Source organism: Anopheles marshallii, chromosome 2 (assembly GCF_943734725.1).
Source record: "Anopheles marshallii chromosome 2, idAnoMarsDA_429_01, whole genome shotgun sequence".
Taxonomy (NCBI): Eukaryota; Metazoa; Arthropoda; class Insecta; order Diptera; family Culicidae; genus Anopheles; species Anopheles marshallii.
Genome location: NC_071326.1, coordinates 70,105,821 through 70,122,719, shown reverse-complemented (window position 1 = coordinate 70,122,719; position 16,899 = coordinate 70,105,821). Strand labels below are relative to the sequence as shown.

General features: G+C 43.4%; 6 protein-coding genes across 6 annotated transcripts in view; 5 read left to right on the top strand and 1 right to left on the bottom strand.

Moving 5' to 3' along the window:
• Window positions 1–13,897, bottom strand: part of LOC128719656 (centrosomal protein of 135 kDa) — a 30,007-nt gene extending 16,110 nt beyond the window's left edge. Inside the window, exons 1-6 of the mRNA XM_053813284.1 lie at window positions 13,727–13,897; window positions 13,331–13,598; window positions 12,903–13,114; window positions 1,049–2,337; window positions 772–982; window positions 591–706 (exon numbers count right to left, since the gene is read on the bottom strand). Coding sequence (XP_053669259.1) covers window positions 591–706; window positions 772–982; window positions 1,049–2,337; window positions 12,903–13,114; window positions 13,331–13,598; window positions 13,727–13,897 — 2,267 coding nt within the window. The remainder of the gene's footprint in view (window positions 1–590; window positions 707–771; window positions 983–1,048; window positions 2,338–12,902; window positions 13,115–13,330; window positions 13,599–13,726) is intronic.
• On the top strand, window positions 2,822–4,099 carry LOC128719662 (luciferin sulfotransferase-like). Its single transcript, XM_053813289.1, has 5 exons — window positions 2,822–3,159; window positions 3,230–3,578; window positions 3,654–3,759; window positions 3,833–3,911; window positions 3,979–4,099. Exons 1-5 carry the CDS (start codon window positions 2,822–2,824, stop codon window positions 4,097–4,099), a joined length of 993 nt encoding a protein of 330 aa, XP_053669264.1.
• LOC128719661 (luciferin sulfotransferase-like) lies at window positions 6,067–7,148 on the top strand. The gene is made up of 2 exons (XM_053813288.1): window positions 6,067–6,404; window positions 6,479–7,148. The coding sequence occupies exons 1-2, from the start codon at window positions 6,067–6,069 to the stop codon at window positions 7,146–7,148; spliced, it is 1,008 nt and encodes a 335-aa protein (XP_053669263.1).
• On the top strand, window positions 7,911–9,140 carry LOC128719663 (luciferin sulfotransferase-like). Its single transcript, XM_053813290.1, has 5 exons — window positions 7,911–8,230; window positions 8,294–8,642; window positions 8,717–8,822; window positions 8,882–8,957; window positions 9,020–9,140. Exons 1-5 carry the CDS (start codon window positions 7,911–7,913, stop codon window positions 9,138–9,140), a joined length of 972 nt encoding a protein of 323 aa, XP_053669265.1.
• On the top strand, window positions 11,505–12,748 carry LOC128719659 (luciferin sulfotransferase-like). Its single transcript, XM_053813287.1, has 4 exons — window positions 11,505–11,842; window positions 11,920–12,383; window positions 12,455–12,548; window positions 12,628–12,748. Exons 1-4 carry the CDS (start codon window positions 11,505–11,507, stop codon window positions 12,746–12,748), a joined length of 1,017 nt encoding a protein of 338 aa, XP_053669262.1.
• Window positions 13,898–14,464: 567 nt separating the features above from the next.
• On the top strand, window positions 14,465–16,080 carry LOC128719657 (general transcription factor IIH subunit 4). The gene is made up of 3 exons (XM_053813285.1): window positions 14,465–14,643; window positions 14,704–14,808; window positions 14,871–16,080. The coding sequence occupies exons 1-3, from the start codon at window positions 14,465–14,467 to the stop codon at window positions 16,078–16,080; spliced, it is 1,494 nt and encodes a 497-aa protein (XP_053669260.1).
• Window positions 16,081–16,899: the final 819 nt, after the last annotated feature.

The following is a 16,899-nucleotide window of genomic DNA, read 5'->3' as shown; positions in this document are numbered from 1 at the left end:
AGTTTGCACGCATTGATTGCTTGCATATACACCCCTAAACGTATAGTTAAACCAAATGCACATTTCCCATACTTCATTGCTTTATACATCGATTCAGTGGCTACGAATTTTCATCCCATATGAAAGTACCCTGCGAATTTGATCCAAACCAGTGTGCCATAGGACAACAAGATGGACATATCAATTACCATGGGTCGTCTCTGTGCAAATCGAGCACCATCATTCATTTCCTATTTAAGTGCGTAATGTTATCTATGATATTTGTAAAAAGAACACACCGTCGCATCTTTGATCTAGAATCTATATAAACTTAATAATACAAAACCTATCTATTTTTCCATAACGCACATAGTATTTAATCGAGTGAATAAATTTATAATACGAGGCCAACATTTTTTCCCCCAAATCTTGTAATACATTCCCAGTCTTAAAATAAAGGTAATGCATAGTAGAGTGCAAACGAAAACTACTATTAAATGACCGTTTCGTAATTAGACTGAATAGTGGATAAGTACGTGTGTAGAAAGGTATAGTTCTGCAAATAAATAAATACAGTATAAATAAATAAGCATGACATAGTGCAGACTTACTCAAGCTTCCGCTGCATCTTATCAATCGTAGACTGGAGATCTTTCCTTCTCGTCTTCAAGTCGGACAACTCCGCTTCGGCTGCGTACAAACATTCCGTTTTTTTGTCCAACTCCATCTGAAACGCCAAGTAAAATGTTTTACAATTTTGGTTGATTTTTGATCAGATGAACTATGACATACCAAAAGTTTGTCTTTCTCTCGTACTAGCGCTGCGTTCGAAGTCTTGAGCACGTTAATTTCTCCTTTCAGACTGCCAACTGCTTGCTGTGCATTTTCAGCGCTACTGCCAGCGTGAAGTAGCTTGCTCTCGGTCGTACCTAGCTGCGTTTCGGTGCATAGGAGCCGATTTTGATATTGCATTAGAGCAGTTTCGGATTGTTCCTGAAGTATTCTGAAAATATCATACAAACAGCATAAATGAATGATCTTAGCTAATAATGTACAAAAATTGACTTACTTCAAATGAGAATAAGAAAGTTTCAATTTGCTGTAGCTATCCTCAATTTCTTTCACGCGATTTTGCAGTTCTCGATTTTCTTCCTTCAGTAGCTTCGCCTTCATTTGAATAGCCGCTTGTTCCCCATGGAGATTACGCTTTTCTGCTTCTAGCTTCTCGATCTGCACGCTGTACTCAGCTACCAATTTATCGTGCTTGGTCTGTTCACCCTGTTGATTGCGGGTGGACTGTTTAAGCTTTTCCCGCAAAGTGTCACGCTCCTGTGTGAGTTCCCGGATCTCACTCTTTGCAACATCCCTCTCGCGCTCAATTCGATGAATGGCCGCTTGTACGGAAAGGGTCGATTGTCCCGAACCGATAGAATCAGCAGTCTTCAACCTTCCTGCACCGGAACTGGACGCCGTAATAGGTCGATTCAGCTTGCGCTGAGAATGCAGCTCATTTTTAAGCTCCGCCAGTTCGTGATCCTTTTCTAAGCTTTCTCGTTTCAATAGAGTCACAACACTATGCTGCCGTTCCGCATCCGAGCTGTATCGATCGCGCTCTTGCTTCATATGGTGTAATTTCTCCTCCAGATCGTTACATCGATATTTCAAGGATTGTATCTCCACCTGACTTTCAGCGCTGCTTGTTACCATGTTTTTCCCATGATGCTGATGTCCCTGTGCTTGATCTAGGCCGGCATACTTTTGCTTTAGCTTAGTATATTTCGTTTTCACCTTTTCAAAGTCCGATAGAAGCGTCTGTTCGCGGTCTTTCAAATCGTTCAGCTGTCTGTAGAGTTGTCGCTTTTCTTCGGTCGATTGCTTTAGCGCATTTTGAAGCGTCACATCCGACGGGCAGGCCGATGAGGATACGGAGCTATCGGATAAGTTTTGAATTTTGTTCGCACCCGAGCACAGCTCTAGCAGGGATTCAAGTTCGCGCACACGCAGTTGCGACTGTTGCAGCTTTATCTGCAAGTCCGAGTTTTTACGATCGCGCTCTATAATATTTAAGTTTGCTTCCGATTCCACCTTCATTGCAACGTTTTCAAATTCCCGCAGCTCTTTCTCGAGCTGCTGATTCTTTTCCGACAGTCGGCTAAGCTTCCGGACGGTGCGTTCCTGTGTTTGTTGCACCTCGTGAAGCTCCTGTTGCAGTGATAACTTTTCCTGCTGCAACGTGCTAACATCGTGACCGAGCTCGTTAACATCACGATAGCAACAATCTTTAGCCAGTGCCGCAGCTGGACGTCCCCCAGCGAACAGCGTACCGAGTCGTTGTATTTCCCTATCGCGGGAATTCACCTGCCACGGAACAAACAAATAAAATATTCACTGAACAAATCAAATGACTCGTGGAAAAATGGGATTCTGAAATATACACATAAAACTTTACATCTGCCAATTAAACTCAAAATATATAAAATGCAAGGAAAAAAACAACCCAATCTTAATATTATTTACGATTGTCCGTCTACCATTGCCTTGGCTGTTAAAACCTTCAATTACTATTACATTCTAAACCCAGACGCGTTTGTATCCCAGGCGCTTCCATACTACCACCCCTTCTTATCAGTTGTTTACGATCGGAAAAAGAATACATCAAGTCCGCAGTTGCTATTTAATCAACAATCTAAACAATCCGACACTTAGTTGGTGCATTGCTTCTAACAATGCGTGCAACGCTCAGTTGGTAGATTGCATTGCGCTAGTTTTTTTTTTAATTCAACAAGAACGACCAGGCCGTATTGCATTGCATTGCACTAGTTAGTTGCTCCTAGACATAGTAATGTTCACCTACCATTCTCTTACATCTGAGCTAGCGAAAGCTGTTCAGGTACCGGTCAACGGTCCCCTGGTGGAGGTCCACCTAAGCGATCCATCAGATCTTCCCAAGGGAGCCGTTGATCGACCAACACCGCCGGCGTATTGTGTGCTGAATGAAAACTATAGATTATCCGCCGATAGAATACGAAACCTTACCGTCTTCGAGGATGATTTGTGGATAGTGACAGCTCCGAAATGTGGTACAACGTGGACCCAGGAGATGATGTGGTTGCTTGACAACGATCTCAACTATCAGAAGGCATCCGAAATCAATCTCATCGACCGATCAATCTTCCTCGAGTAAGCCTCTAAAGCAGCGCGCATCTTTCGATTGTGTTTACAAACTTACATCATTTCTTCTATGAGCCAGATTTTGCACACTAGTGCCCTCATTCGATCAAGATACCATTACGCTAGTCGAACAGATGAGACGACCGCGACACATCAAAAGCCATCTACCGATGGCACTGCTGCCCAAACAACTGTGGACGGTGCGACCCCGAATCGTGTACTGTGCACGTAACCCGAAGGATATGGTAACCAGCTTCTACCATCACTATCGTCACATGCACGGGTACATGGGTACCAGGGAAACTTTTCTCGATGCAATACTCCAGGACGTTGTCATGTTTCAACCCCAGATACCACACACGTTAGATTTTTGGTGCATACGCGACGAACCGAACGTACTTTTCGTACACTTTGAAGAGATGAAACGGGTAAGAATCAACGCTGATAAGACGTGATTAAATATTAGCACAGTCACCACTCGGATTACTATATCATAACCACAGAATATGGCGAAGGTGCTTGAAAGGGCTTGCGAATTTCTCGGTAAAACATACACACCAGAGCAGCTCAAACGCCTTGAAGAACATCTGTCCTTCGAAGTCATGAAGAGTAAGAATGTTTGCCATCTTTAAGACAAACGCTATCTAAGTCCACCATGTAACTACTTTCTCCATATCGCTAGAAAACGATTCTGCCAATAACTCCATACTACTGAAATTAATGAAGTCTATGTCGTCAACTGAGACAAAAGATAGTTTCCAGTAAGTTTGCATAATAGTTCAAAGCAGTAATTTTAACCACTTTACTCAAATTTCTTCCATTTTACAGATTTATGAGAAAGGGACAAGTTGGATCCCACCGTGAAGAGCTCTCCGGTGAATATATACAAAAACTTAACGCCTACATTGAACGCCACCTAATGGGCAGTAGCTTTATATTTATGGAGTAAACAAAAAAAACGAGATCTTTGCAGCATTTAATATAATATATTACGATGAATTGATTAATTTACATTGCTATTTTACGGACCAAACTTTATCACGACTTCACTCACAACCACAGAAATAGATTGGTATTAATTTATGTTCGAGCCTTCTTGAACCAAGGTCACCCAAAATACAGCTTGATATCTTTACTTGTATGTGTGTTATGCCTTGTGGTGCCAAATTCAACGCTGAACTAATCGAGTGGGATTGCGTTGATTGCGTTAGCAAACAGGTTGCAGTGTTCGTTGTACAGTCATAGTATTCATCAGTCAGTATTCATCCAACACAATCAATATGTTCACCATTAAGCCATTAGATTCGGCACTAGCCAAAGTGGTTGAAGCACCAATGCATGGGAGCACGGTTGAGGTGCATCTTAACGAAGGTAGCTATCTTCCAACCGGAGAAAAACCCCGCAAGCCGACACACTGTGTGCTAACACCACAATATGTGACTCAGGCAGAGCGCATCCACAACTTCACCGTGTACGATGATGACGTATGGATACTGAGCTTTCCCAAGTGTGGTACTACCTGGACACAGGAGATGGTGTGGTTGATAAGCCACGATCTAGATTATAAAACAGCATCCGAAGTGAATCTGCTTGATCGTTCAATATTTCTCGAGTAAGATCCGTGACGAAATGACATATTCATGCTGGTTTAATGAAGCCTAACTTAATGTCGCTTTATTTTAGATTTTCCGCGTTCGTGCTCAGCTATCCGGGGGATACGATCGAGCAGTTGGAGCAGGCAACCCGACCAAGACACATTCAGTGTCATCTTCCAATTGCCTTACTGCCAAAACAAATCTGGTCCGTTCGGCCAAAGCTTGTCTACTGTGCCCGTAATCCGAAGGATGCCACCGTAAGCTTTTTCCATCATTATCGCCACATTCACGGTTATCAAGGAAATATGCCAGATTTTCTGGATGCTATATTAAGCGATCAGATACTGTTCGGACCACAAATACCTCACACGCTCGACTTTTGGAACATTCGCAAAGAGATGAATATACTTTTCATCCACTTTGAAGAATTGAAAATGGTAACATCCGCAAGAAAAGGTACAAGTTCGGAATAATTAATTCAACGGTTCAAATGGTTTTAGAACATGACTGATGTGCTGCGAAGAGTTTGCAAGTACTTTAACAAATCTTACACCGATCAGCAGCTGGCGGAGTTGGAAAATCATCTATCCTTTGACGTTATGAAAAGCAAGTAGAAAATTCACCTTCTTGATCACTCAACCAGAAAGAAAAACACTGCTTCTTACATTCCAGACAACAAATCAGCAAACAATTCTTGCGTGCTGGAGCTAGTCGAATCACTATCGGGGAAAAAGGTGGAGAATTTCGAGTAAGTATGCTTGATTAAATGTATCTTATATCTTGATGCATTCAACTTTATACTTTTTTCAACCGTATCTGACACAGATTCATGCGAAAAGGAAAGGTCGGTTCTCATAGCGAGGAACTGTCTGCCGAGTACATCAAACGGTTTAACGATCACATCGAAAAGCATCTACAAGCAAGTGATTTCCGCTTCAAATAACAATGATGTTGTTAAACATATTCGTACAAGATACTCCACGATCAAAGATAAAAAATACAGAAATAAGCATCAAAAATGTGATTCCTAATTTTTATTTTCTACCGTATTTAACATCTACAACACTAACTGGCAGCACTGGACACGATCAAGCGGTGGGATTGTGGTACCGGAATTGCTGACACGCATACACATAGGACTTTAATCTGACGGTCAATACGAAAGCAGTAGATAGAGAACACGTTTCAAAAACAAGATTTTCTGCTACGCTCGGTAAACATCAACCTGCTGTGGTTCCATTCGTTTCGCTACCATCAAGCGCGCAAGTGCCATCCTCGAAAGTTTGTGCTACAGTTTGTGATACGTGCCCCACGATCTACGATGACATTCGAATATATCGATATAGAAGACCCAATATTTCAGGCTACCTGTCGTGAACGGAACGAGGAAGATTACGTGCTAGTGCGTTGTAACGATTATGCTACCGTTCCGATCAATATCCCCAACTGGACCCCGGAACCTATCTGCTTATCAAGGCGATACGAGCGCATCGGGCAGACGATCAAGGAGATGGAAGTGCGACCGGATGACGTTTGGATCGTAACGTACCCAAAAAGTGGAACCACCTGGACGCAGGAATTGATCTGGTTAGTCTGCAACGGACTCAACTTTCAGCAGGCGAAAGATGTTTCTATCGATGCACGTTTTCCCTTCATTGAGTATGACACACAAATTGTTATTCCACTTTAAAAGCGCACCTTCTGTTAATCTCGCACGTTCCGTTTTATTATAGCCTATCCGGGCTCCGTGATCTACCGGAGCCGTTTAATCCACTGCGCGATGCGCTCGAGATGCCTTCGCCGCGCTTTATCAAATCGCACCTACCGCCGGCCTTTCTACCGAACGCTCTCTGGACGGTGCAACCGAAACTCGTGTACGTAAGCCGAAATTCGAAATCGGTCGCAGTCTCTTACTATCATCACTCCGTATCCCTGCACTGCTACAAAGGAACTCTGGAGCAGTTTATTCGTTCGATGATGAACGAATTGGCTTACTATTCACCTTACCATCAGCATCTGATCGAGTACAGTGAGCTACGCTATCCAAACATGCTCTCACTGAGCTTCGAAGACATGAAACAGGATCTACCGAGTGCCATTAGGCAAGTTTGCCAATTTTTCGACAAAACGTACAGCGACGAGCAGATCGGGCAGCTCGCCAACCATCTGGGTTTCGATCAAATGCGTCAAAATGCATCCGTCAACCGACGGCAGTGGATTGAGTACAATCTTAAGCAGACCAATAGAGTTGATAAGCTTAACGAAAATGATATGCAGTTTATCCGAAGAGGTGAAACAGACGGGTGGAGAAAGGAACTATCGCAGGAACTGATTGAGGCCATAGATCGCTGGACATTGGAGAAGGTACCACAGGGCAGCAAATATGCACCATTGTTTCATTAAGCGTTTCAAATAATAACGAAAATAACTATCAGGAGAAGCATCTTTGTTTGGTTAATACCCTTTAACATAAACGATAAATATATGTGTGCTAATTTTTATAAAGCAGTAATCAAAATATGTGTGATTAAATCAAATTACGAATATGTTATACACCGTATGTTTACTACGAGGCTTGATAATAAATATCTTTTAAGAAATTAAAATTAAAAAAATCCTACAAGCTGGATAAAAATAACTAGCGAGGATGGAACTAACTCAGACCACTGCTTCATATATAAAAAATGACCTATATTTTTCATTTATCAACAAACAAACACAACTGATTTTTTGTTGTTGTTGATCAACTGACAAACGCAACTGAAACAGCCTTTTCATAAACAATTCCTTCTGCTTCCGTACTGATAAGAGTGTTGTTGCACTGTAATGCAGCTTTGTGTGCGTTTGCAAAAGCAAAAACCTCAAAAATCCGGAGTAAAGTGTACACTTATCGTTTAGCCACAGCGGCGGTTTATTCGGACCGTCCCACTTCGCAGACTTTCACTTTCGACCTTCGTAAACGTTAGAGCGAATGCATGTCACGGCCACTAAGCAAAAAAGCCACAAGAGCTTGCCATAACAGAGTCTGCGGGTTTTTTTTTTGTTTTTGTCATTCTACTATTCGTGCATTCGCAGCAACGCGTTAGAGACCATCAGTAAACGTTCGATAGATCTCAGTATCATTCTGACTCTCTATCTTTAAGCACAGCAAACAGCAGCAGCACCATGTCTAGCTCTTTCGCGATTGCTGATATTGATTCTGATCTATCCTGTCCTGGGGCGTCTTCCTACATCAAGATACAGCTTAACGATCTGACCGATTATCCTTTGGCCAGCGCACCACCGGCAGCGATCGTCCCGGCAAAGTTTCGCAATTATGCACAGCAGGTACGCGACTTCCAGGTGTACGAAGATGACGTATGGATCGTGACGTATCCAAAGTGTGGTACTACGTGGACACAGGAGATGGTCTGGTTGATCGACCATGACCTAGATTACGAAACGGCACGGAACGTGAACCTCAACACACGATCCATTTTTCTAGAGTAAGTTCGAAACTTTAATTTCAATTTCATTTCCATCTTTGCAAATAAATTGCTTTCCTTCAGAATTGGTGGCATTGCCGACAAGATTCCTGTGGATACCGTTACGGTGGCAGCCAACTTGACGCGTCCACGGCACATTAAATCTCATCTGCCGCTGGCACTACTACCAAGACAGCTATGGACAGTGAAACCCAAAATAGTTTACGTGGCTAGAAATCCGAAAGATGTGGCAGTGTCGTATCTTCACCACTACCAAATGATTATGGGTTATCGGGGCTCGAAGGAAGCGTTTTTGGATGGATTACTGGAGGACCGGGTAATGTTCTGTCCACAGGTGAAGCATGCCCTTGATTTTTGGGCGCTGAAAACGGAACCCAACGTTCTGTTTCTTACTTACGAAAGCATGAACAGGGTAAGGAAATTAGTTGCCGACACTTATAATTGCGTCGATACGTACATTCCCTAACACTGTGATTTATTCCACAGGATCTCAGAAGTGTTCTACCGAGGGTGTGTGACTTTTTCGGCAAATCCTACACCGACGATCAACTAGATGAGTTAACAGTGCACCTATCATTCGACCAAATGAAAAGTACGTCACTAACAATTGATAATCAAAAAAATATGTTTAAATTATATTTTTGCTTGTAGAAAATCCATCCACCAACAATGACCAAATGGTGCGAAATGCGATGAAAATGAATGGCAGAGAAGGAGAACAATTTGAGTAAGTTGTTCGACGACTACATTTGCAACATTATATGCTTATTTACATTTACATTCCTACAGATTTATGCGCAAAGGCATCGTGGGAGACTTTCGAAACGAACTGTCGCCGGAGTACATAGAGAAGTTTGATAACTTCATCGAGCAGCAGCTGGCTGGCAGTGACTTTAAATATGATTTATAATGCGAGAAATAGTAGATAAACTGCAAAAACAGGTTACAACGAAACGCTTTGCCTAACAGCGAACAAATTGTCTCCTTTTTTTGTATGTAAAACCACCACAGTGCTTTATCTGCATTTTACTGGTCGTTTGGGAAAACCCTACAACGGCCAGCAATACAAAAACAAAACATTTCTCAGGTCGTATATAATAAACAATAAACATGTTATCGTAAAAGTATAATGCAACCATACCATGGAAGATTTTACTTACGTCGATTACTATCAGTTTGTGCTACGCGTCGAATAGAAGTGTATTTCTGCAGTGCATTATTTTGCCAATTTGTTCGGAAAGTATGACACAATTTCAAGCACTGAGTGGTCGATGTATACCTTTCAATCAATGATAGCTCAAGTTTCTTGAAGATAGAGAATTCACAGTTCCAGTTAATAGTCGTCTATGTTGGTTTGTCTTGGCTTGTGTTTGACTTTTAAGCACATATTTCCAAATGTGCCGACTTGATGTTCAGTTGTACAAACAGAACATTCCAACTGCCGCACAAATGTACCCCCCTAACAATTGCCGGACCGATTCTGTTATCAGTGTTTATACGAACTATTTATCTGACTTAACCACCATCATTTCAGAAACACAAACAGTCGCTTGCATAATTAGCGTAAAGCATAATCAGTTCTCCTATAATCGCATATCAGTGCCTTGGCAGTTGTACAACAGCAGTCAGCTATTAAACACTTCATCCTCAGGGTTACTAAAGATGGCATCAACATCATTCACATTCACCGACGTCACCAAGGAATCTGTCGATCGTAACGAGAACTCTCGGGAAGTACTGGTGCAATTGAATGATCTGACGGACTACCCGTTGGATGCCACTCTAAACCCACCGGCTCCAATGTTTATATCCGCAAAATATCGCAACTACGCGCAGCAAGTGAGAGATTTTCAAGTGTACGAGGATGATGTGTGGATCGTGACATTTCCCAAGAGTGGCACTACCTGGGCCGAGGAGATGGTCTGGTTAATCAATCACGATCTGGACTACAAAACTGCGCGCAACTTCAAAATAAGCGCTAGATCAATTTTCTTAGAGTATGGATAAAATCCTGGCTAGCGCAACCAAGAAAAACTGCTCATATTATTGTTTTCGTCCACTTCAGGTATACTGCAATTTCAGATCTGTATCAGATTGATACGTTTAACATCGCATCCAACAGTCAACGGCCACGTCAGATCAAATCCCACCTACTGCTTCCGCTGTTGCCGCGTCAACTGTGGACAGTGAAGCCACGCATAATCTATGTCGCACGCAACCCAAAGGATGTGGCCGTATCGTATTTCCACCATTGCCAAATGTTCGCTGGCTATCGCGACGATAAGGAAAGCTTTTTTGAGAAATTGATGAACGATCGTGTTACTTTCTGCCCGATGATTCAGCATGTGCTTAACTTTTGGGCGTTGAAGGATGAACCAAACGTGCTGTTTCTAACCTACGAAAGCATGAAGCGCGTAAGACAAGCAAAGTATCGATACCATTTACAACACTCATTTGCATCTGTTCCCTTCACTCACAGGATCTAAGAGGACTTCTGCCACAGGTGTGTCAGTTTCTGAACAAATCCTACACCGACACCCAACTTGATGAGCTAGCAGTGCATTTATCGTTTAATGAGATGAAAAGTAAATCCAACACTCCACACTGCATTCTATTCCTTCCTCTGTAACAGATTGTATGTACATTTCGTTCTAGAAAATCCGGCCACTAACAAAAATGAAACGGTACACAGAGCCCTACAGTCAAAAAGCCGTAAAGGTGAACACTTTGAGTGAGTCACAATTTGCTCGACTATACCTACTTCGTGGTAAATTAAGCGAGTGTCGCCTGTCTGTTATGTTTCAGATTTATGCGCAAAGGAATAGTGGGTGATTATCGCAACGAGATGCCAGAGGAGTACATTAGACGATTCGACCAATTTGTGGCAGAACAGACTGCCGGCAGCGATTTCAAGTTTACCTACGACTAGAAGCGAAACATGGGCAAATGACTCTGCGAAGCAATCGTACAGCAGTTTCCAGTTCTCAAACAGATGAACCAGTTTTCACTACCAACAAACCATCTCGCCATACGCGCGGATCGCTTTCACTATCGCCAATAGTGTGGTCATTAAACTTGCACCACTTATCGGTTACATACGTGCCGCGCGTGGCCTTGTCCCAGGTCTATGCCTCAAGTACATAAGGAATAAATTATCTGTCCCATGCAATCGAACGTACCCTAACGTCCAGCGTCCAGATTGGTAAACTAGTTCGTTAGTTTAACTTAAGCTGTGCTAGCAGCAACACACGTTGTATTCCAGTACATCTTCACGATGATACACTGCGAAAAGTATAACAACGAGTATACCGATAGAATTGATTGTCCTGGAACGGAAAAGCACTATCGTGTGGTCCGACGTTCCTCATCGACTCTTGATGAAGACAAACGATCTCCAAGTCACGGTGACCGGTGGTGTATTATGATTGAAAAGTTTTTGCCTCTCTTGGAACCGATTCAGCAGCTGCAGGTGTACGCGGATGATGTGTGGGTTATTACGTTTCCAAAGTGTGGTACCACCTGGACGCAGGAAATGGTTTGGTTGCTGAACAACAATCTGGATTATGCTCGCGCTGCAAAACTAACGCTCGAAGAACGTTTTCCTTTTCTGGAGTGAGTGCTAGAGTAGTTCTTCTTTGTTTTGTTGCTACCAATTAAAGAATAACCTTCTTATCAAGCAAATCTTAAAGACTCTCAGGTGCCCTTTCCCTGATGGATGGCGATTCCGTCGGTCGGGTGCAAGATCTGGCACGTCCACGACATATCAAATCCCACCTTCCGACAATGCTGCTTCCGGATGCGATTCGTTCCGTCAAGCCCAAAATCATCTACGTTTCGCGCAACCCAAAGGATGCGGCCACTTCCTTCTACCATCACTACCGCAACATCGTAGGATACGATGGTCCGAGAGAGCACTTTTTCGACGCATTTCTCAACGACAGCCTCATCTACGCACCCTTCGGTGAGCATGTCCGTGCCTACTGGGAATGGAGTAACCGACCCGATGCAGAAAACTGTCTGTTTTTAACGTACGAACAAATGAAACGCGATTTGCGCGGTGTGATCGGACGGGCTAGCACATTCCTGGGCAAGCAATACACCACCAGCGAAGTGGACGAATTGGCAAAACACCTTTCGGTGGAATCGATGAGAAGTATTTGTCCTTATGCAACATTTTTGTTGTTGACTAAAAACTAGTTAAGTATATCCTTTCATCATTTCAAGACAACAAATCATGCAACATGGATGACCTGCTAGAATGGGCTAAGAATACAACGTACAGTGAAGAGCGTAAAAAGCACACGAAAAATAATTTCAAGTAAATGTGCTGCATGAACGCATGACCAATCAATCTTCCTGGATATTAATGAGAAAACTATTTCCATATTCTATTTCAGATTCATTCGTAGTGGAACGGTTGGATCGTACCGGGAAGATATGAACGAAGAATATGTCCAACGCTTTGAGGAGTACGAAAAAGCCATCACGGAAGGAATCGATTTTGACTTTTTCTTCTAACATTTCTACTCAAATAGTAATTAAGTGGGGGTTCAAGGTTATCCGCTACCCAATATTTTGATCAAATTGAACGCCTATAGAGTGTGGGGTCCCCCTAACCAAGCGTGACAAAGCTGAAAATACAATAAACTACTTCATCTATCCATCCACCTACCTGGTTCTTGAGGGCATCTATGACTCCTTGCTGGTTTTGCGTTTCAACGCGCAATCGTTCGACCTCGTGCAGTACATCGACTTGCTTCAATTGGTTACACGGACAGCGGCACGTCTGTGCAAGGGCTCCGGACTGTTGCATGCCCTGTTCGCAGCACTTTGGCGGCTGGTAAAAGGTACCCGCTCGTACGGTTGATATGAATGGTTTTCGCTCTGTAAACATTAAATAGTACGGAGTGTGTTATTAGTGCGTCGGTACGATGCAGAAGAAATTCATTACTCCTGCCAACACCACCACACCACGGACAATGTGCTACATTTCACACGCACTCAATCACCTGCCCTTTACGACGATCTTTGACGCACACGCAATGGCACACAATCGTTATTAATCGATAATAGGACCTCCTAAAAAAAACGAATACTCACGCTTGTTGGTGCTATCCTTGCGCGATTTCACACTCTCGCTAGCGCCTGTTTGTAGATCCCGGATTTTACACTCCGCCTGGAGACATTTTTCCTCCAGTTGTTTCTTTTCCGCCTGCAGCGATCGTACACGCGAACGAAGTTCCGTGTTCGCCAGGATGTGTTTATCTTGCTGCTTGATCAGCTCCAGGTGCAGATCATTGCATTCGGCCAGTAACCGGGAATTATCGCACTTGTACGGTTCCACACCAAGCTCCCAGGCAACCTTTTCCTAAAAGCGTCGAAGCAGGACAGTGTAAAAAATAACAAATAAAAAAAGTTTCTAAAATCCACGATCGCGGTTCTACTACTGATGTACTGATGGCTAACGGCACTCGATGGTTACTACGATGCCCGTACCTGATGCAGCAGCTCAATTTTGTGATTAGCATTTTTTAACTTTTCCGATGTTTGTATCAGATCATCCAAAATTGCTGAAACGATCCCGATGGCACTGAGTGGCAGTGGATGGCCAAACCCAAGCACATCAAGCCGCTTCCGCAGTTCACTGTGGCGGCCTTCAATATCCATTTGCATTTTTCTATTCAGTCTAATAGTTACTCGAACACCTACTTTAAACACTGTTAAACTACAGAGAACACATTTTGGTTGCGGACGAAATTGCTATTGAGGCACACGCCAAAACATTGCGCTTTGGACGATTCAAAATAGCAACGGTCCACCGCATTTGTTTACAGTTTTTGACAGTTCCGTCGCAAACAAACCGAACCACCAAGCAGAACGATTTTATTTTCGCGCCACCGCGATGCTACTTTGTGGTGGTTAGGCGATAAATTCATTACTATATTACATCAACTAAAGAATGGCTGATTTATTGTATTATCTCAACGTGAAATAAATATGCACAATGAAAAAAAGGATTTTCAACCCTCTCCATATGTCATTTGGCTATTTGTCTGCTGTCAAAGTACAGAAATGTCATTCGCAAACTCGGCCGGGTGTTGTGCAGTTTATTTACAGCTTCTTGTGGTCCACTTGGCCGTGAACTTTTCCTGGCCAAAATACTAGTTTCCTGCAAATGTGATGCAAATTTGCGCCGCTTCTTGTGAATAATTTCCTTCCCCTCGCGCTGCCAACATGTCGGAGGTAAAAAATAGCCAAAGCAACAGCGGCACTAGCAAGAGTTCATCGTCGTCGCTCATCACTAAACCGGCTAATTTAGAATGCAAAGATTTGGAAGAATATCTTAAATCGCGACCACCTGAAGTCCTCGAAAAGCTGTACAACTATCCGGCTATTTGTTTAGCGGTGTATCGGTGAGTAAAGAAACACGCTTTCGCGCTAACTGTTTTCTAACGTGCAAGGTAATTTTCTAGAGAGCTTCCCGAGATAGCGCGTCAGTTCGTTATACGGATTCTGTTCGTTGAGCAACCTATTCCACAAGCGGTCGTCTCCTCGTGGGCATCACAAGTCTACGCAAAGTATGTGGCTGCAACTGCACGCTATTCTTAGACTAATTGGATTTATTTGAACGCCATTCCAGGGAAAACACATCTGTCTCGCAGGTGCTCACCGAGCTTGGTGTATGGCGCAGCGCAGCCTATCCGGGCGGGTTGGCAGCTTGGGAGCTGTGCCCGACGTTCAAGAAGAACCTGAAAATCGCACTCCTGGGAGGCGGGCGCCCGTGGTCCATGTCGAACGCGCTGGACCCGGACCAGAAGTCGCGCGACATCGACTTCCTGGACACGTACGCCATGTCTCGGTGGCGTTGCGTGCTGCACTATATGGTTGGTGCCGGTAGCTCCAAAGGGATGGAGGGTGAAGGCATTTCACCGGATGCCGTGCGCATTCTACTACATGCCAATCTCATGAAACGAGACGAAACTGACGGTAGTCCGGTCATTACGAGGCAAGGCTTCCAGTTCCTGCTGCTCGACACACAAGCACAAGTGTGGCATTTTATGCTGCAATACCTCGACACGTGCGAAGCACGTGGTCTTAACCTGCCCGAGTGTTTGTCGATGCTGTTTCAGCTCAGTTTTAGCACGCTCGGAAGGGATTACAGTTCCGAAGGGCTGAGCACAGGTCTACTCACTTTCCTACAGCATCTGCGAGAGTTTGGACTCGTTTACCAACGGAAGCGCAAAGAAGGGCGCTTCTATCCGACGCGCCTAGCGCACAATATTACCTCGAAGAATGCATCCCACGCGACAACTCTGGCACAGGATCAGGAATCAGATGCCACCAAGGATAAAGGGTACATCATTGTCGAAACGAACTATCGCGTGTATGCGTACACCGATTCTAATCTGCAGGTCGCACTGCTCGGACTGTTCACCGAACTGCTGTACCGCTTCCCGAATCTGGTGGTCGGTGTACTAACACGCGATTCCGTCAGGCAGGCGTTCCGTGGCGGAATAACGGCGGAACAGATCATCAGCTATCTCGAACAGCACGCGCATCCAACGATGCTAACCGTCGAGCAGACGATCAACAGCAAATCATCACTGCCACCGACCGTAGTCGATCAAATAAAGCTGTGGGAAAACGAGCGGAATCGTTTTACCTACACCGAGGGCGTGGTGTACAATCAGTTCCTTTCGCAGGCCGATTTTATCACCCTTCGTGATTACGCACAATCTATCGGGGTGATGATATGGCAGAACGAACGCATTCGTACGATGGTCGTAACGAAGAATGGCCATGACGACGTGAAGAAGTTCTGGAAGCGCTACTCCAAGGGTGGTAGCTAGGTTAAGGATCCTATTTGTTTAAGTTATATAAAAAAACTATTTGTCCCGATCGTGGAATAAAGTATCTGATTCTAAGCAAGATAAATTATTTTACACCGTATTCAACTCGCAACAGTTAGGTTTTGGGGAATTTCCAATTTTCCAAACTTTTACTTTGTTGATGCAAATGTCTAATTTCAGTTTGTACTAGATCTAGATCGTATTATATTGTTGAATTTTTTTTCTTTCGGAATATGTAAAATGGGAAACGACGCGTTTTACGTTTTAGAATTCAGTTTATTTTCCACAACACTTTCCCGTTGCTGTTACTCGTTTCGATCTTATCTGGCATTCAATACGGGATAACATATGTTTCCGTTTAACTTTGTCTGCTCAGCCCGCTAGCTGCCTAAACTGAGGAGATTCCGTAAGAAATTCGAAGCTGATGCATAAGTTCCGGAACATCCTCACCTGACATTACACAGTTTCAATCCTAAAATTTCTCGGCATACAGTTGTTAAATTTAGTGTCATGTTTGTAAAACCATCATAACACCGTCAGAAGGGCGGCAGTGACAATCTGTATTCCAAATGCTAGTCTCTTATATTTTTTTTTTTCAAACTATAGCAAAAAACAATCAAATAAGCTATTCTTGAAAACAGGCTTTACTAACGTGTTATACGTAGTTTCGTGACACAGAATGTTATGGTTACGGGTTCTTATTCCAATTAATGGTATGCGTTACAAACAAAACTATTTCTTTTTGAACGCCGCCGGTATTCAGTCTATGTTCTACCTTCCTAGTCGTTCCGATAATGATCGAAACCGATTTCCGCCCCG

Coding starts and splice junctions, on each gene's coding strand:
- LOC128719662 (XM_053813289.1), top strand. CDS start 2,822: ATGTTCACCTACCATTCTCTTACATCTGAGCTAGCGAAAGCTGTTCAG. Junction 3,160..3,229: donor GACCGATCAATCTTCCTCGA/GTAAGCCTCTAA, acceptor TCTATGAGCCAG/ATTTTGCACACTAGTGCCCT. Junction 3,579..3,653: donor ACTTTGAAGAGATGAAACGG/GTAAGAATCAAC, acceptor TCATAACCACAG/AATATGGCGAAGGTGCTTGA.
- LOC128719661 (XM_053813288.1), top strand. CDS start 6,067: ATGACATTCGAATATATCGATATAGAAGACCCAATATTTCAGGCTACC. Junction 6,405..6,478: donor GCACGTTTTCCCTTCATTGA/GTATGACACACA, acceptor GTTTTATTATAG/CCTATCCGGGCTCCGTGATC.
- LOC128719663 (XM_053813290.1), top strand. CDS start 7,911: ATGTCTAGCTCTTTCGCGATTGCTGATATTGATTCTGATCTATCCTGT. Junction 8,823..8,881: donor ATCATTCGACCAAATGAAAA/GTACGTCACTAA, acceptor TTTTGCTTGTAG/AAAATCCATCCACCAACAAT. Junction 8,958..9,019: donor AGAGAAGGAGAACAATTTGA/GTAAGTTGTTCG, acceptor ACATTCCTACAG/ATTTATGCGCAAAGGCATCG.
- LOC128719659 (XM_053813287.1), top strand. CDS start 11,505: ATGATACACTGCGAAAAGTATAACAACGAGTATACCGATAGAATTGAT. Junction 11,843..11,919: donor GAACGTTTTCCTTTTCTGGA/GTGAGTGCTAGA, acceptor CAAATCTTAAAG/ACTCTCAGGTGCCCTTTCCC. Junction 12,549..12,627: donor CACACGAAAAATAATTTCAA/GTAAATGTGCTG, acceptor ATTCTATTTCAG/ATTCATTCGTAGTGGAACGG.
- LOC128719657 (XM_053813285.1), top strand. CDS start 14,465: ATGTCGGAGGTAAAAAATAGCCAAAGCAACAGCGGCACTAGCAAGAGT. Junction 14,644..14,703: donor ATTTGTTTAGCGGTGTATCG/GTGAGTAAAGAA, acceptor GTAATTTTCTAG/AGAGCTTCCCGAGATAGCGC. Junction 14,809..14,870: donor GCATCACAAGTCTACGCAAA/GTATGTGGCTGC, acceptor ACGCCATTCCAG/GGAAAACACATCTGTCTCGC.